The following is a 25,143-nucleotide window of genomic DNA, read 5'->3' as shown; positions in this document are numbered from 1 at the left end:
CTTAATTCCCTGATCACGGATTGAACCCACCCCTCTTGCATTGAAAGTGTGGAGTCTTAACCAGTGGACCACTACGTAAGTCCCCCCAAATTATTTTCAAATTCCCTCAGTGAATAGGAGTCTGGGAGAAATCAGAATACTAACAGTTTAGTAAAAGATGAGTAATTTTACCGCACACAATCCCTTTATAGACCTGGAGACATAGAAGCTTCTAGATATATTTTTTTAAGTATTTGTACAGCCTTTGTTCATCCCACACGGGCCACAACAGGACTCTGTGAACAGGAGCACCGGGTCTAACCAGCGGACCTAAACGGGAGGGAGGAAGAGTAACCAGTCTTCTGTTAAGAAAATACACAGGCTCCATGGGGAGGCCACCCGTGACTTAAGATGCTGCTGCGTTTCCAGGACAGGGGGCCGTGGTGGCGACCTGGGTCCATACCTGAAGGGCGCTTCTCTACGGAATCGCTCCCAGAAGGCCTGCTGCTCCGCCTCGAAGGCCGTGCACCGCTGGCGCAGGAGGGTCACTTCATTTGCCTGCAGGGGGGCCACCTGCTGCCTCACGGTAACCGCCGTCTTTTTAATGTTGTTCCACTTCTCGGGCAGCTCCTGCCAAGGAGACCTGGCGTGGTCAGACCCGAGGCTGGACACGTTCAGACATCTTAGTCTCTGGCCCACAAACGTGGTAGTACTGTTTGCCATTGTCTACAACGGCCCCCTTCCTTGACGGGGCTCCCCGGCTGCCCGCTCTCCCGACGGTCACCTGCTTCTGACCCAGCACAATCCTCCTCGCTCTCGACTTCTCCTCAGTAAACTTAGTTGTCGTTGTTTAGTTGCCGAGTCATGTCTGCCTCTTTGAGAGCCCATGGACTACAGCCCACTAGGCTCCTATTTCCACGGGCTTTTCCAGGCAAGAATACTGGAGGGGGAGGGAGTTGCCATTTCCTCCTCCAGGGGATCTTCCTGACCCAGGGAGTGAACCTGCATCTCCTGCACTGCAGGCAGATCCTTTACTCCTGAGTCACCCAGGAAGCCTCAGGAAGCCTTACCCTCTTCTGTATTTTCCAGCAGTGCCTGGTTATTTTCTTGGATGCCCCACATTTCCTCTTAGATCATCATAACATTCCTCAAACCTCCTTTTTTTCCCCCTCTCTGAATCAAAATTTGGCTCATCCCTAACTCTGGAAAAAGACCACACACACTTCATCCACATCAGTTTTCGCATATTTCTCCAGTGTTAAAGTGTTTCATATTTAGTGAGTGTTAAGAAAGTGGTACACATTTACTTCCAAAACATGGATCTTGAGTTCTCATAAGCCCTGTTTTTCATTGACTTCACCGTGTTCATCTCACTTTGAAACCCCCATACTTTCCCTCTATTTCCTTTATTAGAAAACATAGACTTTGCACTGACCTCCAGCTGCTCAAACACTGTTTCCGGCAATTCTTGTCCATAGGTCTTCAGCAATTCAATCGTTTGCTTTAAAGGCTCAAACATATCATCGGTGCTGCTCTGTCGTTCTTTAAGAGCCATCAGGTGCCCCATGATCTCAACCAGTCCTTGGAAATCTCCTTTTTCGACTTTCTTGAGCAAGCCATTCTCGCGGTTTTTAATAAATGCTTCAAGGTCGGCCAAGCTACGGAGAACAAACAGAATGTGAGCGGCCATTCCCCTTCCACTCCTCAAAAGAATTTATATTTCCCCAACATAATAGCTATTATTATGGAAAGCTCTCCATAGCCTGATGATGAGATACAACCCTCTTCAGTTGTGTCAAGGTCACAGAGGACAAAGACTGAGCCTTCCATGATGGAGGAGACGCAGGAGACAAGGAGAATTATTGCGACAACTGGTGAAATGCGAATAACTGCAAACTAGTTACACCTTCTACATCAATACTAACTTCCTAGTGTTAATGACTATACTATGGTTACCTTGAATGTTACCGAGGTAACATCTTTGGAAAGTAGAGTGAAGGTAAAAAAGAAGTCTTTGTACTGCTTTTACAGCTTTTTTGGTAAGTCTGAAATTATTTCAGAGTGAAATCATTTCAAAGTGAAATAATCTCACAGCGAATGTATTACAAATTATTTTGTGAATCTGAAATTATTTTTTAAAAAGTGGAAAATAAATAGTATGGCCTATAGGATCATACATACTTGGGTTTGATTTTGACACTTACTAGATGTGTGGCCAAGTCATTTAATATCTCTGAGCCTCAGATTCTTTATCTGTAAGATTAGAAAGATCACTTCTTTCTCACTGGTTATTGTGAAAGTTAGATGGGACTCATGATTTAATTAAAAAACGAACATCCTTTCTGGAGGAATGAAGCAAGAATCCAGTCCTCAAAGGACAAAGCTCCAAGGAACATGATTTTATAACTGAAAGCTACATTATGCCCAAGGAAAGAGGTCACCATGAGTGGGAACCAGCAGAAACGGCTGTATTAAACCTCTGAAGATTTTAGATATTGCAATTCGGGTGCATAATATAAATAGTGACATTTGATATGTCAAAGGACAAAAGAGTTCTTATTTAGGTGATTGCTTTATTGTTTCTCACCCACGTACCAGGAACAAGTGCTTTTCCTGCTATTTCTCAGTATCTATTCTAGATTGACCAAGAAAAACAATTTCTTCCTTTTAAGCATAATGTATCAGTCAGTACAGAAATGATTTCTTTAGGAATTGCCCTTCAGAAGCCTAGATAAACTCTTACATTCTCCACAGGTCACCATACCCTTACCCCAGCCCCAACCTGCCTTTTAAGTTCAAGCATAAATTCAGCATTGTCTCAGGGTCAGGAATGGAAACAATTTCAGTGGCTTTTCAAATATGCCCAGAATCTGAGATAACATGTGGACCTTCGTATTGATTGATGGATTCAAGAAGTGACAAAACTTACTGAAGCAGATAACATGAAAATTATGGCCTATGATGGCATTATTTCATGAAGAGAAGCTTTTAATATGTGTTCTAGCAATGCAAAAATGATCACATCATGTTATGTTAGTGGACAATTACAGGAGAAAGAAGCACATAATTTTACATAGGCTTTTATGTTAACTCTGATCTATGGCAAGAAGAAACAAACCATTATTCATTGACAAATCAAAAGTTATCTTAAGATCTTGTTGTTGTTTAATCAATAAGTCATAGACTGACTCCTTGCGACCCTATTGACTGGAGCCCACTAGTCTCCTCTGGCCATGGGGTTTCTCCAGGCAAGAATACTGAAGTGGGTTGCCATTTCCTACTCCAGGGTATCTTTTCAACCCAGGGATCAAACCCATGTCTCTTGCATCTCCTGCATTGGCAGGTAGACTCCTTACCACGAATCTAGTAAATGTATTCTGAAACTTGAAAAATGAATAATTTTTAAAAATGAATTTGAGCAAAGAATGAGAGGGTATTAAAATGAGTAAGCAAAACTGCAAAATAACCAATATAAGATCTAAACCGGTAAGTATAATGAAAATTTAAAGCTCAATGAATGGATTAAACAGGAGATTCAGACAAAACTAAAAGAGAGAATCGGACTGCTGTTTGAAAAAAGTGGAGAAGTTATTCAACTGCAGTGAAGAAAGACAAAAAAAAAATGAAAACTTTGAAAATTGTTCAAAGACATGGGGGATATTTAAAAGTGCAATAAGAAGGCCAAACGGATATTAATAGAGAGAATGGGCAAGAAGCAATCTTTGAGGAGATCCTGACTGAGAATTTCCTAGAATTAATGAAAGACACCGAATATAATACCAAGGAAGCCCAACCAACTCAAGGTGAAATTAATATTTTTTAAAAACCCTGCATAAGTACTTCAGTATGAAACTGCAGATTACCAAAAATGAAAAAGAAAATATTTAAATTAGCTGAAGAGCAAAGACAGAATTTTACTTAAAAAAAAAAAGTCTAGGCTGGTGGCTGACCATGCAAGACCAAAAATGAACCCAGGACACAATGGAATAATATTTTCAATAAATTTACAGAAAATATGTTATCCTAGAATTCTCTCTCCCACAAATTGATTTTTTTTTAAAGAATGAAGGCAAAATACATGCATTTTCAGACAAAGAAAGAATGAGAGTTTCACCAAAAGAACCTTTTAATGAGCCTTCTGATGGCTGTACTTCAGAGAGCAAGTCAGTAATGTAGGAAGATGGAATGAGCAAAGATGTTGGTAAATTTTTAAATAAACAGTGAGTGTATAAAAATAAAGTATAATTTGTGGAATTTAGATAAGTAATGGAGTACAACTGAAATTACCTAGAATTATAGGATATAATTTGATGGATAAACAGGAGAGATCAAGCTATTCTGAAGTCCTTGTACTGGTTGTGAAAAGAGTAACGGTACTGATTAGTTTATTTCTTTTAAGAATGTTTTTACGAATAGCTATGGTTAACTATTGGAACAGAAGACTTAGATAGCACAACATCCAAATTAGCAGAAGGGGGAAAATGGAATAGGAAAAAAGGAAAAAGAAAAGAAAACATGAAAAAAATTTCAATCCAAAAGCAGGCAAGAAAGAAAAATAAAAAGAACAAAAGCTCACAATAAAATGGTACAAATGAATTTAAATACAGCATAATAGACACTAATGAGGAAAACCCTCCAGTTAAAAGAAAGATATTAAGGTAGATAAAACATTCAGTTCCATGCCAATTATGAAGATCTCCTCTAATACAAAGGCACAGAAAGATCGAAAGCCAGAGGGTAAGGTAAGAGACACCAGGCAAATGTCATTCAAAGGAAACTGGTTTCGTTTTATTAATACCCAAGACAAAACACACTTTAACACAAGAAATATAGCTAGTGATAAAAGATTTTTAATGTGTGACTAAAAATATTCAATTTTCCAGGAAGATAAAAAAGTCAAGCTCTGTATGATCATATAACATAAAATAAATGAGACACAAAGAGGCAGAAGTACAAGCAGTTGACACTCTACCATCAAAGTGGAGATTTTTAACAGTTATCTCAGTAATTGATAAATTAACCAGACCAAAAAAATGGCAGTGAGTTTGTAGTGGATTTGAAGAGAACAAGTTTGATCCAATAAGTATGCACGGAACATTACACCCAACAGTTCTAGAATACATATTCTTTTAAAATGTACACAGAATATTGATAAAAACTGACCAAATTCAACAAATTTCAGAAGCTTTCTATTAAGTATATCACTTTATCTGACTGCAATGAAATTGTTAGAAATTAATAACAGAAATGTAACTAAAAGAATCCATGTTTTAAGATTAAAAAAGTATAAGCACATCTTAATGGATATTAAAAATGTTTAGAGCTTTATTATAAAGAAAATCTACATACTAAGACCTGTGAGATGTAGATAAAATTGTACTTAGAAGGGAATTTATAACTTTAAGTGTTACATGAAAAAAGATGAAGACTCAAGATGAATAAGCAAAGCACACATCTTAAGTTAGTCAAAGGACAGAAAATAAACCCAAAGAAAGTAGAAGGAAATAATAAACACATAAGAAAAACTTATCAAAATAAAAATCAAATTGTAGTAAGTAAGAGCAATGGGTTCATTAGGTAACTCTTTGTAAATCACTTGGAAGATTAATTAAGAAGCCAGAAAGCACAATAGAAATGAATAGAAATCTAAAGAGGAGCATCCCTAATACATAAACAGGTAAGAGAATAATACAAATTTCATGACAATAATATGAAGATTTACATGAAATGGATACAACCCTAGAAAAATATGACTTAGGAATAGAACTTAATATTTCTATAAACATTAGAAAAATCACAGGTAACAATCCTGCCACAAAGAAAACACCAAGCCAGATGGTTCACTAGGAGATTTAAATCAAACTTTCAAGGATTAGCGAATTTCAATCTTACACCAACTCTTACAGAGAATAAACAAGAAGGATTACTTCCTAACACATTTTAGGAAGCTAGCAAAACCATGGAGCAAGATCAAAGACAATATAGAAAGGAAAAACTGAAAGCCAGTTTCAGCAAACACAGACATGTCAGTGCTATATAAAATATCTGCAAACAAAACCAACCAATGGATATATTGAAAAAGACAATATGTTGTGTTTGGCTTATCTTAGTAACGATAGATTGGTTCAGTATTAGAAACCAAAAAATATATTCACAACTTTAACATACTGAGGGGAAAAAAACCAGAATTATGTTAATGGAGTTAGAAAAGGCACTCGAGAAAATGTTACAACCATTTATGCTAAATCCTCTTAACAAATTAGGACTAGAAGTTTACATCTTTAATCAGATAAAGAGAATCCATAAAAAAAACCTCACAGAATATTATACCATGTAATGAAATGTTGAAAGCATCCCCTTTAAGAACAGGAACAAGACAAGGACTTATTATCACTTGATCCGATATTATACTGACAATCCTAATCAGGGTGATCAGATAAATAGTGATAAATACATTAAAAACAAAAGGGAAGGAAAAAATAAAATTTCCATAAATTTGTAGATGATGATTATGTACATGGCAAATCCCAAAGAGTACACAGATAAATTATTAGAATTAACAAGCTACTTAGTAGAGCTGCTTGATACAAAATCAATATACAAAAATCAATTCATTTCTGTGGAAAATATGATTTATACTAGGAAACAAAAAATAAAATATTAAGGAATAAATCTTAAGATGTGAAAATACTTTTAAAGGTAATGATTATAAAATTTCATTGAGAGACATTAAAGAAGATAAATGGTGAGATAATATGTTCTTAGGAATACTCAGTACTATAAAGAAGAAAATTCTACTCAAAATGATCTACAGTCACAGCAAATATAATCGAAATCTCAATGGAATCTTTTCTTCTACAAACTGATTTTTAATGTATGTAAAATAGTAAGGGCCAAGTTGAGACATCCCTAATGAAACTGAAAAAGGTGGGGACTCCACTGCCAGATGTCTAGATTTATTGTTGTAGTTCAGTCGCTAAGTGGTATCTGACTCTTTTCCACCCCATGGACTATAGCCTTCCAGGCTCCTCCATCCATGGGATTTCCCAGTCAAGAATACTGGAGTGGGTTACCATTTCCTTCTCCAGGGGATCTTCCTGACCCAGGGATCAAACCCGAATCTCCTGCATTGGCAGGCAGATTCTTTGCCACTGAGCCACCTGAGAAGCTAAGATTTATTACAGAGCTATGATAATTAGGACAGTTTCATATTAAGGCAGGGACAGACAAAGAGCTACTTAACACAAAAAGTAAAACTTTTAGGTAAGGATATAGGAGAGTATCGGAGAAGGCGATGCACCCCCACTCCAGTACTCTTGCCTGGAAAATCCCATGGACAGAGGAGCCTGGTAGGCTGTAGTCCATAGGGTTGCGAAGAGTCTGAGTGACTTCACTTTCACTTTCATGCATTGGAGAAGGAAATGGCAACCCACTCCAGTGTTCTTGCCTGGAGAATCCCAGGGGCTGGGGAGCCTGGTGAGCTGCCGTCTATGGGGTTGCACAGAGTCAGACACGACTGAAGCGACTTAGCAGCAGCAGCAGCACAGGAGAGTATCACTAGGATCTCAGGACAAGAAAGGGTTGATTTAACAAGAGAAAAGACGACAACATGGGAAGAGATGAACACATCTGGTTACATAAAAATGAACCCTTCATCAAAATATACCATAAATGCAGAGGGAAGACAGGCTGCAAAATGGGAGACTAAATCTGCAATATATACAACTACCAAAGAATTAAAATATGTGTTACTTCCAATATAAAAAAGGAAAAGATATAGTCCAATAAAAAATGGTCAAGGGCTATGAATAACCAAAGAGGAAACATAATGACTCATCCCAAAACACAGAAAGATGAGCTACTTTATTCATAGAGTAATGTAAGATATTTATCACTATGAGATACCACTAAGCTCCCACCAGAAGGGCCAGCACTAAATAGTTTGTATCAAAAGGTGCCAAGGGTGTGGGGCTGCAGGCACCTTCACACATGGCTGAGGCACCTGGTAGACAGCGGGCATCACACGCACTGATCCGGCAATTCCACTCTCAGGCACACACCCTAGAGGGATGTTGGCTTGAGTACACTGCGATATCTGTAGACGAGAACTCATCGAAATCCTGTTGGGATGAAACCATCTGAACCAGCCATGTCAACCACTGCATGGATAGATAAACTGTGGCATATTCAGATGATTCGATACTCTGTAGCAGTGAAAATGAAGGAACCACTGCTACGCTCTCAACATGGATGAATCTCAAGCATCAAGGCTGAGTGAGAGAGACAGGACACAGAGAGATATACAGTCATACAATGTTGTTTCATTTTTATAGCCTTAAAATGCAAATCTCAATATATGTGTGTCTGTGTGTACAAATATATATACATATATATGCATATATGTGTCATGAAAAAAGAATTAGGTTACATTTAGGGCAGGGCTAACAACTGGCAGGGAGGAAGAGGGATTTAATCAGGGAAGAGTCCATAAGGGAATTTTATTTTTCACACTGTTTAAAACTTATATTTTATTTTTTTTAATACTTTTAATTTTGTATTGGAGCATAGGAAATGGCAACCCACTCCAGTATTCTTGCCTGTAGAATCCCATGGACAGAGGAGCCTGACAGGCTACAGTCCATGGGGTCACAAATAGTCGGATGCGACCGAGCGACTAACACACACTATAGTCAACTGATAATGCTGTGATCGCTTCAGTGAACAACAAAGGGGCTCAGCTGCACGTATACATGTATCCATTCTTCCTCAAACTCCCCTCCCATCCAGGCTGCCACATAACATTGAGCAGAGTTCCTACACAGTAGGTCCTTACTGGTTATCCATTTTAAATACAGCAATGCGTACAAGTCCTTCCATAAGGGAATATTAAAATATAGCTAATGTCCTGTTTCTTCACTGGATAAGGAAAATCTGAGTATTTAATATTTTTCTCTAAATCTTATGTATATTACATTTTATAATAAAACTTCTTGAAGAGAGAGGATGGAAGACAAAAAGAGTTCAGGGATCAAGTATAGAGACACCTTTTGAGGAACTGTGCTGTGAAGTAGGGTGCACAGAAAGGGTGCCATAGCGGAGCACTCCTGGGACTGTGTTCCTTTCTTTCTTCTTTTTTTTTTTTTTAAGAGGCCAGATAAGACAATATATTTGCATGATGGGGAGAATGAATGAAGGCAGTGTTTAAGGAGGTCAGTCTTCAAGTAGATAAGGAGGAGGCTACAGTTCGAAAAGCAGCTCATTCACTGTAAAAGAAGAGGTAGTTGAACGTACGGCTTCAAATGCAGGTAGGTTGGTAGATTTATTGGTGAAAAGCTGAGTTAGATCTCTGGTGATTGGTTCTCATTTTCCAGGGAAATGAGAGGCGAGGCTAAAAGGGCAGAGAAGATACTTGAGGCTTAAGGCAAGAGAGGAAAAAAAAGCATCTGGAGGAGTCAGGAAGCATACGTGAAAATGTTCAGGGCTTGCTTGAAGTTTATGTTCATAAATTTAACCTGAGATTGGTCAGAATACTGGCGTGTTTTTCCTTCATCAGGATGAATTGCTCGGGTACAGACGTGGAGTGCTGAGTTCAGACAGTCGGGGTTTTACAAGGTGGGGACAGGGCTGGGGAGCACGGGTGATAAACACTGAGCTGTCCTGATCAAGTGTCGGGAACAGTGGATTGGGAACTGATGGGTCTGAAGAACTCTGCACAGCAGCGCTGCCAAGTAGGAGAGCTGGAAAGACACCAGGTGGTGGTCAGGGGACAGAACGCTTCATCCTGAGAGTTTGAAGGGGAAGCATGAATTTGCTCACCTTTCCCTCCACTCCACCGAGAGCACAGCACAGAACAGAAGGGTGGGGAGGGAAAGGCATTGGAGAGAGAGGTCGAGAAAACAAGAGGCAGGTGTGATGAAGACACCCTGTGGATGCTGAGTCACTGAGCATGATTATCAGCAGAAGGATGGGAGAGGGAGACTGAGCCGGACAACGAAGGGGAGGCATGACTAAGAGCTTGGCCAGTGACTGCAGCCAAGACAGGTGGCAGTCAGTACCGTCTGGAAGAACTCAGTGGAGATGGTGATTTTGAGAGAGAACGGGGTGGAAGAGTCTGGAGGCCACACTGAAGGGCAAGTGTTATCTCATCTACCTTTAGGCCCAGCGGTAGGCTTTGAGAGTCTAGTGCTGGGCTGGTGGAGTTGGGAGAGGGTCCAAGTCCACGGAGGAACAGGCAGAGTTTCAGATCCAGTCAGATGCACAGCCAGAGTTCCGAGAAGGACAATGTTTGGGAGGGAGCAGAAGGTAGTATTCATCACAGGACAAGTCCACCCAGGAGAAACACCCTCTTCATTTGTCTGTCAGGGGATCACTGACTTCCTCATAAGCCAGCACTCTATTGCTCATGTTCTGTGGGAGCACCTGGTCTTCAAGGTCACACCCATGCTCAACCCTGATGGTGTCTACCTGGGCAATTACAGGGGCTCTCTGATGGGGTTCGACCTAAACCATCACTGGCTGGATCCCTCTCCGTGTGCCCACCCCACCCTGCATGGGGTGAAGCAGCTCATCACCCAGATGTACCAAGCCCCAGAGCCAAAGCTACTAACGCCTGCACACCCTAGAGCCCATGGTCTGCAACAAGAGAAGCCACTGCAGTGAGAAGCCCTCATATGCAGCCAGAGAGCAGCCCCCACTCTCTGCAACTAGAGAAAAACCCCGTACAGAAATGAAGACCCAGCACTGCCATAAATAAATAAAATTATAAGGAAAAAAAATGCATCAGGGGCATGTAGGTTTAGGGACTTCCATGCTGCACAGCTGGATAATCTAAGACAAGGAGTAAATGGGAGAAATAAAATCTAAGAGGCCCATTAGACACCCTCTGCTTCTCAGGCTTAAAGAGATTTCGCAGCCAGAGTTGCGCAGGGAGGGTTGACCGGCTATTATCGTCTCGAACAGTATTTACTGCGTACTGAGCGCCTTTTGGACACTGGGCGCCGGAGAGAAAACAAAACAGGAAGAGGCCAGGTCTGATGGACAAACGAGAGGACAGGACTAAAGTTACTGCTGGTGTCCAAAAGCTTGGAACCTCCATCTAGCTGTTCTAACTTTTCATTTAACCAGTGAACCTATGGGGGGAAATGTCAAATCGATTGAAAACATGGTGTTCCCGACAGCCCAGGAAGCTGGAAGGAAAGCTAGAAGGATCCTGTTACCTGTGAGTGACATGGTCCACGAGATGCTGTTTGAACATGAGGCTCCACTTTTTTATTATATTTAGCAGAGATGCTTTAAAGGGCCGCACATCGATCTTCATCCAGCTGTCAAAGACCCGGACAGGCTCCAGCTTGCACACATCGTCATGGAGCTTCTCGTAGGAGTCGATCTGCGCCCTGAACTGATGCAGGAGGGGAGGATTCTCTGGGATGCCGTCCTCGGCGTGGGCTTCCACCTCCTCGGCTGTGAGCACGCGGCCGTACAACAGAAACTGGCCCAGAGCCTCCTTCCGGTCCTCCGTGTAGAGGCAGGAGTACTGGCTGAGGGTGCTGCGGTAGTCGCCACAGAGGGCCATCATGGCCTGCACCCGCCCCATCAGTTCGGCCCGCAGGCCCGCCAGGTCAGCCCTGGCCTCCAAGTCCCCCTGGGGGAGCAAGATGGCAGTGGATGGGTAACATTAGCATTTCACAGGGGCCTCCAGGCTGGTGGGAGGGCGGGGGAGATGCTCGCAGAGCCAGTACCTGATAGTGGGGAGAGCCACTCTCAGGAGAAAGCCGGGGCACCAAGGACGCCATGCTGAAGATGCTGGTGACGAGACCCTCCACCAGGTCGTAGAAGCCGCCCTTCACGCCAGGCTCCAGTGACGGACGGAAAACCAGTTCTGGGATGGCTAAGCTCAGCTGGGCTTCAAATATCGGGGTGAGTCCTGCCTTACCTTCTGAAATACAAAGAAAACAAACAGGAGACAGTGGGTAAGTGGCAAAAATGCAACACTGATTTGAAAGCACTCCGAGCGTTTCTTTCCTTTAGAGCTGCTGTTCCGGTCTGAGCAAATAGAAATATAAACTTTGCTAAAACCCCAGAAAAGGTGAAGGTGGCAGTCCTGCAGCGTTGATCAACACGGGGACTGACCGCTGGCATTCTGAAGGCCAGTTCCCTGTGCGTGGCTGTCCTGGAACTGCTGCTGTTGTTAAGTTGCTCAGTCATGTCCCACTCTGTGACCCCATGGACTGCAGCACCCCAGGCTCCCCTGTCCTCTACTGTCTCCTGAAGTTTGCTCAAATTCATGTTCACTGAGTCGACGATGCCATCCAACCATCTCATCCTCTGTCGTCCCCTTCTCCTCCTGCTCTCGATCTTTCCCACATCAAGGTCTTTTCCAATGAGTTGGCTCTTCACATCAGGTGGCTAAAATACTGGAGCTCCGGCATCAGAGCATGGCAGGGCATTTACTCTCCTTGTCCTTAGAGAGCACGTCCTGTGACTGATCAACCCAAGTCAGAACGCTTCCACATTCTCAAAGCTTCCCGTGGGGCAATACGGCCTCTGGTTGAGAAGGTGTTGGTTTTGCAAAGCCAGTTTCTTGGAAGCGGCGGACATCATCCTGAGCACAAACCAGGCAACTCCATCGGCAGCCACTAGGGGAACAAGGGTGTGCTTGTCCAAGGTCGTGTAGGCTTGGAAAAAAAGGGCAGTCACAATCCCTCCCCATCTGCTCCTTTTCTGTAAAAATAGGACTTGTTTTAATTCTGTAGTCCTGTAGTGATAAAATTTTTAAAAACAGTATAAATAATTAACAAATTCCTGATTACTTGCTAGACTAAACTGCCTTGCTAAATTTAAATCAAAATATAATATGGAATAAGATGTTCCAATTACAAGATAAATGCTTAGACTCTTATTAATAACCACTTATTTTCTTATACATATATATTTTAGGTAAGAAGTGGATTTATTTCTTTAATTTTTTAATTGGAGGATAATCATTTTACAATGCTGTGTTGGCTTCTGCCGTACAACAACACAAATCAGTCATAATTATATATATATATATAAATTATATATAATTATATCTCCCCTCCCTCATGAGCCTCCCTCTTCTCAAGAAGTAGATCTATTTAGAGAGAAATACAGTCCACAGAGTTTGGACCTTTGCAGAAGGCGAGGCCTGTGTGTGCTGAGTCGCTTCAGCTGTATCTCTTTGTCACCCTATGAACTGTAGCCCACCAGGCTGCTCTGTCTACGGGATTCTCCAGGCAAGAATACCGGAGTGGGTTGCCACGCCCTCCTCCAGGGGATCTTCCTGATCCAGGGATTGAACTCGCATCTGTTACGTCTCCTGCTTGGCAAGCGGGTTCTTGACCACTAGCACCACCTGGGAAACTCCACAGGAAACCATAATCCCTATGTCAGATGCAATACCAACACAATTACCGTGCAAACTGGATGGCCTGGTGGTTCCACATCCTTGGCACAAGTGAATCTCTTTAAGAGTTGAGAAGAGGAAGAATGTTTCCAGACGGAGTGGGTAGCAGTTAACTCAGGCAAGGTCTGGATTCTGAGAGGTGGCTGGGAAGCCAGACCAAGCCATGGAAATGGTACTGGTTTGGCCAAGTGTGAGAGGTGGAGACAGTAAGGTGGACCAGGTGACTGAAGTTGTCCAGCTGGGCTATGGTGAAGGGTCACGGTGGCTTTCCTCTTAGAGGCCGTTCTCTTCAGGCTCCTTCACCTCCCCTTGATAACCAGCGCCTTTTCATTTCAACCATACCTCAGGTGGCTCCTAAGGCCAGCTCCTGCCCCTTAACTGCCGATACATTGTGGAGGGCGTGGGTTCCCTTCCTCCTACTTCCACGGAGGGAAGATGACTTTGGCTACCATCCCCTGTCCTCACCCTCTTGCTCCCTGGCTCTCCTTCCCATGAGAGGAGGACACGTGACACATCAGACAGCCCAGATCCGGAAGGCTGGACAGACACTGAGCCGGGGCAAGTCCCCCGTGCAGTGCCTGCACTCAAGTGTGGCTGCAGCATCTTCCTAGAACTTCTAGAGGAGAGCTGAGTGGCGAGTCTCCGAGCTCCACTATCAGACGAGGTTGGGTCAGTTCACTAAGATGAGCACCATTGGCACTGGTCCCTAGGAACCAGCTCCCCAGTCTCGGCACCTGTGTTCACTGCCCGAGGTTCTAGAAGGTGATCTCCCACCTTGTTGACTAGGCCTGAGCCCATTTCCTGCTTCTGTGTCTCCTTATACTGTGAAAGCAGAGACCTTGCCTCTGACCTCAGTCACTTCGCCTACCAGGACCATAGGGTGGAGTTACCCCAGCGCTGGCCTTGCTCCTCTCTGCATCATCAGCTTCTTACAGGGGCTGGATACCCAGATCTGGTCTCAGCCCACCTATTCTAACTCTGCATTTAACTTGGGTTCTACTCAGTGCCTTAAGCTCTCATCTAGCCTCATCCTCACCTCTTCCTTCAGTCTTGCTGAGCATGTCAGAATCTACCAGAATGTGAAAGGTTTAATTCAACTTTATTTTTGAACTCTTCTCCCCTTTCCATCCCATCATTTACTAACCAAGGTTAGCCTTTACTATAAAATCTTTGGCCCTGTGTATCAACCATAAATTTGAAGCCCTTAGCTATCTTTTAACAGCTTCAAAGAATGCCCGCTGCCTCCTTAATATACCTTTCCCTTCTGAAAGCTATCTCATCCCCAGCTTCTTGTCTCTCTTTTTTTTTACACAGAAAAACATCTGTTTCTTCTACATAAGCCAGCTGCTACAAACTCCCTGTGTTCTCAAAAGGCCACGGAGATAGAGTACATTTGGCTTAAACCATGAAATTTATTTATTTATTTTGGCCATGCCATAAGGTGTGTGGGTCTCAGTTCCCCAACCAGGGATCAAGCCCATGCCCCCCAACGCTGGAAGTGCAAAGTGTTAGCTACTGACTTCCAGGGAGTTCCCTAGAGTAAATCGGCTTTTGTGTTTTCACCCTGGCTACGGGTTTCACTGTGTTAGAGCCTGGTTTGTCATCTGGGTTTTGGAGAGGGAGAAGTGTTTTACCTTTAAACAATTACAGACACACAATGCCTTTTCTATTTTACTGTGTACACTTCACAAAGTGTTCACACCTTTTGGGAAAAGTCACCGAGCACTCAATGGCACTTCACTGTAACTCAACAGATGCTATGGCTGTTATCTTCCCAGTAATAACCCACATCCATAAGCCACTAAATACCAGTATTTTCCAGGAGGTACTTGAGGGAACACTCAATGGCAAGAAAGAATCCATCCAGCAACATATCATCAATGTAGTTAACATACGTTTTCCAGATATCAGAAGTTGAATCTGCTGAAAAAAGACCCAGGTTTTCCTACAAAACAAAGAAGAGCAGATATAAACCATGTTTAATAATATGCAAGGACTGCTCTTATCATCATGAATGGGAATGAGGACAACACACAGAGAAAAACTGCCCTGTTGTGAAGAGTCTTCTATTATAGGCAGACCTTGGCTATACTGCAGGTTTGGCTCCAGTCCACTGTAATAAAGCCAATATTGCAATAAAGTCAGTCACACAAAGTTTTTGGTTTCCCAGTTATGTTTACACTATACTTTACTCTATTAAGTGTGCAATATTATGTCTACAAAAAGAATATTCATATCTTAATTAAAAATACTTTATTGCTAAAAAATGCTACCTATCACCTGAGCCTTCAGGAAATCATTATCTTTTCACAATAGTATCTAAGATCACAGATACAAAGTATGATGATAATGAAAAAGTTTGAAATATTGTAAGAATTGCCAAAAATTTGACAAGAGAAAAATTGCGTGGCTAGACTTTTCTCATTGCAAGGTTGCAATAAACCATCAATTGAAAAAAAAAATGCAGTATCTGTGAAGCACAATAAAGCTAAGCACAATGAAATGAGAGATGCCTGTATATGTGTATCAGATCCATTCCTATCTAATGCGTGTAACCCTTGCTTGAAAGGAACACAAAGTTAATCCATGATGGAAATACGATGTTGCAACCTCTCCCTGAGAAAGGAGGATGGGGTCAGGCCAGCTTCTCAGGAGGGATGCTGACGGATGCAGCGCGTGCCTCATAGATGCTGACTGACATTGCAGAGGAAACTGCATCAGAGCAGAAGGCAGGGTGGGCAGAAGAATGAATACTAAAGGTAAAGAGCATTACAGTTCAAGACATAAGAAATCTAGGTTCAAGCAAGTAAAGCATTTCCTAGAAAAGGAGAAATATTTCTTTCTAAGGAGAAATAAACTGGAGTGAATCCCACCCCTGGATATATATCCAGACAAAGCTCTAATTCGAAATGATCCAGGCACCTCGATGTTCATAGCACCACTATTCACAATAGCCAAGACAGGAAGCAACCTACATGTCCATTGATAGATGAATAGATAAAGAAGATGTGGTGCATATTTATAATGGAATACTACTCAGTCATAAAAAAGAATGAAATCATGCCATTTGCAGCAACATGGATGAGCCTAGAGATTATCATACTAAGTGAAATAAGTCAGAAAGAGAAAGACAAATACCATATGACATCACTTATATGTGGAACCTAAAACATGACACAAACGAACTTATCTACCAAACAGAAACAGACTCACAGACACAGAGAAGAGATATGTGTGTGTGCCAAGGGGCAGTGGGTGGGGGAAGGATGAATCGGAGTTCAGGGTTAGCAGGTGCAAACTATCACATACAGGATGGATGAGCAACAGGTCCCACTGTACAGCACAGGGAACTTACTCAGTATCCTGTAATAAACCATAATGGAAAAGAGTATGAAACAGAATGTGTACATATAACTGAATCACCCTGCTGTAAGCAGAAACTACCACATTGTAAATCAATCATACTTCAATAAAATAAATAGAAAGAGAAATGAGTTGGAGAGTATTGTTGGCATTTAAGTAAAAACTTTTATCATACTGACTTGGAAAACGCACACACAGAAACAAACACACAGGCTCTCTCTCCTTCTTTTTACATGGTACAGTCTCCGACCTGGCAGTATGGCAAGTCTAGGTGTCCCATTTACTCACCATCATTTTCATTATTCAGCCTTTTTTACAGCAACTTTCCATTTATCTTATATCTTCAAAGAAAGTGGCTACCACTTTGCAAAAGTAAATTTTCTAGGTGACTCACACTTACCCCTTTAGGAAACACTGCCAGATTGTAAATCTCATTTTTCTGCTTTTAAATGTCAAAACTCTAAAATTTTCTAAAATGCATTACCTACCCCTTTGCTTCCTAAGAAGTTTAAAGATTTAGTGGGAGTCCATCATCTGCAAATGACAGCACAGTGACAATGCAGGCTTGTTCTTAGGTCTTACTAACATGCTCACGTCTGTTTGCTTCTACAGTTAAAAACTCATAGTTGTTATAACTGCCTTGTAGAGCTGTTCTATATCTTGATATGTCACCATATCAAGATGGCTAACTGTACCTTCCTACATCAAGTCTACTATGGTACAAGGAGCAAACATGTTGGAATTTTCTACAAACCAGGAAGAAATAGCTCAAGTTTCTGATACTAGCTAAGACAGAAGAATGAGATCAGACTTTACCTTCTGCTACAAACAACTATAGAACTGGATACAAGAAATAATTATTTGGGTAACTGGATAATAGTATTGGGATATGATCTCTAAGAGAAAGGAAAATTCAAGGTGAGCCTCACAACCACTTGACTTTCTACCTGGAGGCACTTTCCAAAGCATGGCATAGAGAAGTGGATGTCAATTAGAGCACCCTTCCTGCTGGACAGAAAAAGACAGAAATTGGGATTTGCTGAGGCTGCTGAGTCCTCTTGGGTCTCTGACTGAGCATTAAGCTGTATGTATTTAGGGCAAGATTCTGCAAGGCTAGGCAGAGAACAGTTACTGGAGACTCTAAGTTGAATGGGTTTGTGAAGGTCATATAGTGCCGGAAAATGTTAGTGTTTTATCAGAAATAATGAAAAGATAACAGATAACCCAGGACTTCAGTTGAGACCCCAGAAATGCAATGCTTTAGGATTAGAGCTCTATTCTAGAGTAAGGCTTCTTTAGATTCTCCCCAAGGAAGCTTAAAATAAGGCTTCAACAGGATCAAGCTGACCACTAGTGAGCTAACTGCCTACTGAAACAAAACCACCAATTCTTTAAGGGAAATATAACACCCAGATTACAAAGTGGCATCCAACATGTCTAGAACATAATAAAAAATTACTAGACATGCTGAGAAGCAGGAAAATGTGACATTTAACCAAGAGAGAAAATAATCAGTAAAAACAGACTTAGAAAATAACTGTCATACCAATCCTGGGATGTTTATTTCTTAGACTTATTTTATGAGAAAAAAATAAACTTCTTTCACATTAAAAAAGACTCAGAAAATAAAATAGATGTTGGAATTAGTAGATGAGAATGTTATAATTTGATTAAAAACTTGTCAAACTTGGTGAAAAACAGATAAAAATATCACAAACTTCAAGCAGCCTGAATACAAAGAAAACTTATTTCTGCACATCATGGTTAAATGAAAAAAACACAAAGAATTTATTTTTAAAAAATCCATTTAGAATCTATTGAAAGTAACCTGAGAAAAGCAATACATTACATATAAAGGGACAAAGATACACATTTTGCTGGCTTCTCCTCATAAAGTTTGAAGGATAGAAGATTATGAAATGACTTCCGAAAGGAAAATAGAACTGTCTACACAGAATATTATATTCAGTGAAACTCTTCTTGAAAAACAAAGGTGAAAGAAGGACACTTTCAGATAAACAAAAACTGAGAGATCGTGTCATCAGCATATCTGAACTGCAAGAAATACTAAAGGAAGTTCTTTGAGCCCAAGAGAAATGACCATAGGTGTTAACTCAATTCTGCAGAAGTGGAAAACAAGCCTGGAAATGGTGACTATGTGGGTAAATACAAAACACTATAAAGATTTTCCCCAAAAGTTTTTAAAACACAAAATCATAATATTCTATTGTAGGGTATATCTTATACACACACATGCACATACACAGCAACACTACAAAAGATGGCTGGGCAGTTTAAATTGATGCCAGGTTCCCACGTGTGCTGTGTGCTGTGATAGGTCACTTCAGTCATGTCCGACTCTTTGCCCATTCATTATTCATTCTAGCTTCAGTAATTGGTAGAACAAACAGAGAAAAAACCTGAGGAGTCACACAGATGATCTGAACAATACTATCGACCACTTTGAACTAGCTGATAGCTTATAGAACACTACACCCAACATTTAAAGAATAAACATATTGTCCATTGCATAAGGAACATCCAGTAAGATAGACCATGAAGAAAAGTGAAAGTGTTACTTTTTCAGTTGTCTGACTCTCTGTGACCCCATGGACTGAAGCCTGCCAGAGTCCTCTGTCCAAAGAATTCTCCAGGTAAGAATACTGGAGTGGGTAGCAATTCCCTTCTCCAAGGGATCTTCCCAACCCAGGGATCAAACCTCAGTCTCCCGCATTGCAGGTAGACTTTTCACTGTCTGAGCCATCAGGGAAGCCCAAGATAGACTATAGTCTAAATCATAAAACAAGAATTGATGAATTCCTAATAACTGAAATTTAACAGTTTAAAACAAAATCATAATATTCTATTGTGGGGTATATCTTATACACACACATGCATATATACAGCAACACTACAAAAGATGGCTGGGCAGTTTGAATTGTTGTGAGGTTCCCATGTGTGCTGTTTATTTCCTCTGCCCACAATGGAATTACACAGTATCAATTTCATTAAGCTACCCAGGTGGTAGCTTACTTTGAGCAAAGTAATGCTCAAAATTCTCTAAGCCAGGCTACAACAGTATGTGAACTGTGAACTTCCAGATGTTCAAACTGGATTTAGAAAAGGCAGAGGAACCAGAGATCAAATTGCCAACATCCACTGGATCATTAAAAAAGAGAAAGAGTTCTAGAAAAACATCAACTTCTGCTTTATTGATTATGCCAAAGCCTTTAACTGTGTGGATCACAACAAACTGTGGAAAATTCTAAAGAGATGGGAATAACAGACCACTTGACCTGCCTCCTGAGAAATCTGTATGCAGGTCAAGAAGCTACAGTTAAAACTGGCCATGGAACAACAGACTGGTTCCAAATTGGGAAAGGAGTACGTCAAGGCTGTATATTGTCACCGTGCTTATTTAACTTATATGCAGAGTACATCATGAGAAAATGCTGCACTGGATGAAGCACAAGCTGGAATCAAGATTGCTGGGAGAAATATCAATAACCTTAGATATGCAGATGACCCACACTTGTGGCAGAAAGCGAAGAACTAAAGAGCCTCTTGATGAAAGTGAAAGAGGAGAGTGAAAAAGTTAGCTTAAAACTCAACATTCAGAAACCTAAGATCATGGCATCTGGTCCCATCACTTCATGGCAAATAGATGGGGAAACAAAGGAAACAGTGAGAGACTTTATTTTTGGGGGCTCCAAAATCACTTCCAACCTAGACAGCATATTAAAAAGCAGAGACGTTACTTTGTCGACAAAGGTCCATCTACTCAAAGCTATGGTTTTTTCAGTGGTCAATGGATGTGAGAGTTGGACTATAAAGAAAGCTGAGCACAGAAGAATTGATGCTTTTGAACTGTGGTGTTGGAGAAGACTCTTCAGAGTCCCTTGGATTGCAAGGAGATCCAACCAGTCCATCCTAAAAGAGATCAGTTCTGAATATTCATTGGAAGGACTAATGCTGAAGCTGAAACTCCAATAATTTGGTCACCTGATGCAAAGAACTGACTCATTTGAAAGACCCTGATGCTGAGAAAGATTGAAGGCAGGAGAAGAAGGGGACGCAGAGAATGAGATGGTTGGATGGCACTACCGACTCAATGGATATGAGTTTGAGTAAGCTCCGGGAGTTGGTGATAGACAGGGAAGCCCAGCATGCTGCAGTCCATGGGGTCGCAAAGAGTGAGACAAGACTGAGCAATCGCTCAGTGATGTGAACTGAACCCAGGTGGTGGAGGTGATTTAATCGCCGAATTGTCTCTGACTCTTCGAGACCCCATGGACTGTAGCCCACCAGCTTCCTCTGTCCATGGGATTTCCCAGGCAAGAATACTGGAGCGGGTTGCCATTTCATTCTCCAGGGGATCTTTCTGACCCAGGGATCAAACCTGCATCTCCTGCATTGCAGGCCAATTCTTTACCACTGAACCACCTGGGAAGCCTAACCTATCCAGGGAAGTTCCAAATACATGGAAATTAAACAATATACTCCTAAGTGACCACTGAGTTAAAGAACAAATCACAAGAGAAACAGTTTAAAATTGAAATGAGAATGAGGCAGAACAAATTTGGGGAATGCAACTGAAGAAGTAGTATGAGGGAAATTTACATCGTCAAATGTTTGTATTAGAAAGGAAGACAGGCTTGGAATCAATATGCTTAAGTTTCTACCCTCATAGGCTAGAAAAGAAGGATTGAGCAAGTAGTCCCAAATCGACTAGACAGCAAGAAATGATAAAGAATAGATTAGTAAACTAGAAAACAGATAAAGAAAATTTAAAAGATCAAAAGTACAACATTTGATTGGTCTTCAAAAACCACAGAAAACCCAAAGATAACAACTGTGATTCACTACTGACTGTGCATGAGAACTGCCCCATGGCCTCAGCAGGACTGACTGGAGCTGGTGGCCATTTATGACTTACAGCTCTTTTCCTTTGTCCATTTTGGGTGATAAGACACAAGGATTCCCTGCTCATAATGCAGGGCAGAGCCTTACTGCATGAAGTCTTACTGCATGCTCAGTTGCCAAGTCATGTCCGACTCTTTTGTGATCCCATGGACTGTAGCCCACCAGGCTCCTCGGTCCAAGGAATTTCCCAGGCACGAACACTGGAGTGGGTTGCTATTTCCTCCTCCAGGGGCTCTTCCTGACCCAGGGATGGAACCTCTGTCTCCTGCATCGGCAGCTGGGTTCTTCACCTCTGAGCCACCGGGGAAGAGCAGTGCTCTGCATTTGTCCTTCTCTTTATCGAGTGCATCTTGTGTGTCTCCAGGCTCAGTAGGGCTAGGTCATGAAGACAATGCTGGAGGGCCACACTACGTTGTGGGGATGAGTTCGGGGTGGTTAGTGCAGTAGATAATTTAGGATTCTGCACTTGGCATCTCCTTCTACCTGTTGGGGTTCTGTGTGTGACGTTAAGGTATGTGGCAACTAAGCGGTGTCACTATTAAGATAGTTTTAACACTGACACACTGATACCAGAATGTGACTTGGCACTCTCTCCCTCCATTAGTTTTAGCTCTTTTGCTATCAGTTTTAACTTCTATCAATGACTGCAGAAGACACAGCATCTACTGGTTGTTCTAATTCCCAAATCACTTCTAGCACCCAAACACTCTCCTTGGCACTTTTCCTGGACTGGTGGGATGTGTGCCTGAGAGGTGGGTTATTACCTGCACAAGGGCATGGATCTTCAGGCCAGATTCTTTGATGTGACAGTAATATTTTTCCACTCGATCATGCTGATCATCCATAGAGAGAAGGCATTCCTTTTTCCCATCTTTTCTCTTAAACATTGGTGACATCCATGTTTTCATGATGCTCTGAATCTCTTCCACATTGTCTTTAGTTTTCTGAATTCTTTGTTCGAGATCATGAATACTATTGGTGATCTGAATGACATAATCCCAAATACCTGCTCCCCAAAAGAAACAGCATTAATTGAAATAGCTTATAGTGGCAGAGCAAAAGGTGTGATTGCTCTGAAAGATAGGGATTTCATACTTGTGGGTTTTATAAGACTTTTCTGAACAGGCTAGTTTGTTATCATCAGAGCTTTTCCCATCCTAGTTAATATCATTAAGCCACCCCTGACGCTAACCCTGGTTACATGTTCTTTGAGGGTGGGGTGGTGTTCCCCTATAACTCACAGATCATAGTCTCCCCCACAGTCCTGCACATGGAACTCTGCATGTATTAATCAGTCAATGAAAGTTTATGGAATTGAACTGGAGGATATAAGAAAAGTAAGTGCATAGTTCCCTTATTTAAGATACTTATGGTCCAGTTAAGAAAAAGTCTTCCCTTGGGCTTTCCTTGTGGCTCAGTTGGTAAAGAATCTACCTGCAATGTGGGAGACCTGGGTTCGATCCCTGGGTTGGGAAGATCCCCTTGAGAAGGGAAAGGCTACCCACTCCAGTATTCTGGCCTGGAGAATTCCATGGGGTTGCGAAGAGTTGGACACGATTGAGTGACTTTCACTTTCACTTTCTAAGAAAAAGTAATGAAAGTAGAAAGAAGAAAAAAATAAATCACCCAGAATTCTACTACTTGGAAAAAAAAAGAGAGAGAGAGAGAGAGAAAGAGGGTTACAATGATGTGTACTTTGTTGCACTCAGTCACTCAATCAAGTCAGACTCTTTTGTGACTCCATGGACTGTAGCCCGGCAGGTTCCTCTGTCCCTGGGATTTCCCAGGATTTTCCCAAGAATACTGGAGTAGGTTGCCATTTTCTTCTCCAGGGGAGTCTTCCTGACCCAGAGATCAAACCCACATGTCTTGCATCTCCTGCATTGGCAGGCTGATTCTTTATCACTGTGCCACCTAATACAGTGTAATTCCTCCCCCATGGAGTGCCTGGTATATGCTGGAGACTACGGGTGAGTTCACGCAAACTCCCCAGACTGTGGTAGCAAAGATGTCCAAACCTCCTAGCCACAGAGAGGAGGCAGAAGAGGGACACCATTCCTCCATGTCCTCTCTGCTTTGGATGCATATCCGAGAGCACGGAGCCATGCTTCAAACCCGAATCAGGTTAACCAGGGAGCAAACTGAGGTTCTACCAACTTTATTAGAATCTTGACTCTCAGCCTTTCCCCCAGACTCCTGGTGGAGGCCTATTACCTTCTGTCTTCCAGTTCAGAGTCTCCTCTGCAGCTCTCAGGCAAAGATCGATATCTTGCAGCTCTTCCTGAACTAATGGAAATTCCACCTCGAGCAGAGTTTTCATAACCTTGTTGTACCAAGTTGCCGTCAACTCCAAATTAGCCACGAGCTGCCGGTAGAACTCTCTGGAGGAGAACATGGCTGCTGCTGTCTCGGGGATGTGCGTCATTTGCTGGGGTTGAAGATAACTCATTTCTTTCAGCACGGAGACCAGCTGGAGGAAAGAGTCGACATGAGTTCCTGCGGTTCAGTGGTATCGAATAGCAGCAACATAGGTCAGGACCGGGAAACCCCAGAGGGCCTTCTGGGTCTCTTTTTTACTTCTACTAGTTCCTTAAATCTTCTCTGCAAGGGAAAATTGAGTATTAGGCAAAAGGAAGATGATCAGGAAGCACTAAGACTTACCGAATCTGTAAATTACAAAGAGTAAGAAGAGGAAAACCTGAGAAAGAAGACGCCAGCCATAGCCAAGGAGGGCTCTAGCTTGATGCTTTTGGGCATGTGGATGATGAAAACAGGGGCTTCCACGGTGGCTCCAACAGTAAAGAATCTGCCTGCAATGCATGAGAACTGGGTTTGATGCTTGAGCCAGGAAGATCTCCTGGAGAAGGGCATGGCAACCCACTTCAGTATTCTTGCCTGGAGAATCCCATGGACAGAGGAGTCTGGTGGGCTATAGTCCCATGGGTTGCAAACAGTCAGACTCAACTGAGCAATTATCACTTTCCATGATGAGAACAGTCGGTCCCTGGTTGCGGAGCCATGCTCTGTGGCGGGGGTTGGGGGCTGGGGGGTGGTCAGGGGAAGGACTAGGATCACCCACATGCATGAAGACCATCTGCCCCCTCCCCACAAGGTCACAGACACTGGCAGAGTTGAGAGGAGGTGCACGTTTTACAACTTTAGTTGTGAAATATAATTATTGGAAATATCCCTTAGTTTCTGTAACTCTTTCCTGGCATGCTTTGTGCTTTAATATACTAAAGTGAAAGCGAGGGCTGCTCAGTCACGTCTGACTGTTTTGCGACCCCACGGATTGTAGCCCACCAGGCTCTTCTGTCCATGGAATTCTCCAGGGAAGAATACTGGAGTGGGTTTGCCATTTCCTACTCCAGGGGATCTTCCTGACCCAGAGATCAAACTTGGGTCTCCCACATTGCAGGTGAATTCTTGACCATCTGAGCCACCAGGGAAGCCTT

At 42.1% G+C, this 25,143-nt stretch overlaps 1 protein-coding gene across 9 annotated transcripts in view; it reads right to left on the bottom strand.

Annotated features, from left to right (window-relative positions):
• DNAH9 (dynein axonemal heavy chain 9) overlaps positions 1 to 25,143 on the bottom strand; it is a 290,463-nt gene that overhangs the window by 220,105 nt on the left and 45,215 nt on the right. For all 9 annotated transcript variants that reach the window (XR_009491586.1, XR_009491587.1, XM_024980551.2 and 6 more), the window contains 7 exon segments: positions 23,903 to 24,158; positions 22,453 to 22,694; positions 15,212 to 15,347; positions 11,718 to 11,914; positions 11,196 to 11,620; positions 1,415 to 1,637; positions 443 to 609 (listed from right to left, as the gene is read on the bottom strand). Coding sequence is in view for 7 of the 9 variants with exons in the window: in XM_024980551.2 (XP_024836319.1) it covers positions 443 to 609; positions 1,415 to 1,637; positions 11,196 to 11,620; positions 11,718 to 11,914; positions 15,212 to 15,347; positions 22,453 to 22,694; positions 23,903 to 24,158 (1,646 nt within the window). In the remaining 2 variants the exon portion in view is untranslated.

This window comes from Bos taurus, chromosome 19 (assembly GCF_002263795.3).
Source record: "Bos taurus isolate L1 Dominette 01449 registration number 42190680 breed Hereford chromosome 19, ARS-UCD2.0, whole genome shotgun sequence".
NCBI lineage: Eukaryota > Metazoa > Chordata > Mammalia > Artiodactyla > Bovidae > Bos > Bos taurus.
This window is presented reverse-complemented; position numbering and strand designations above follow the sequence as displayed.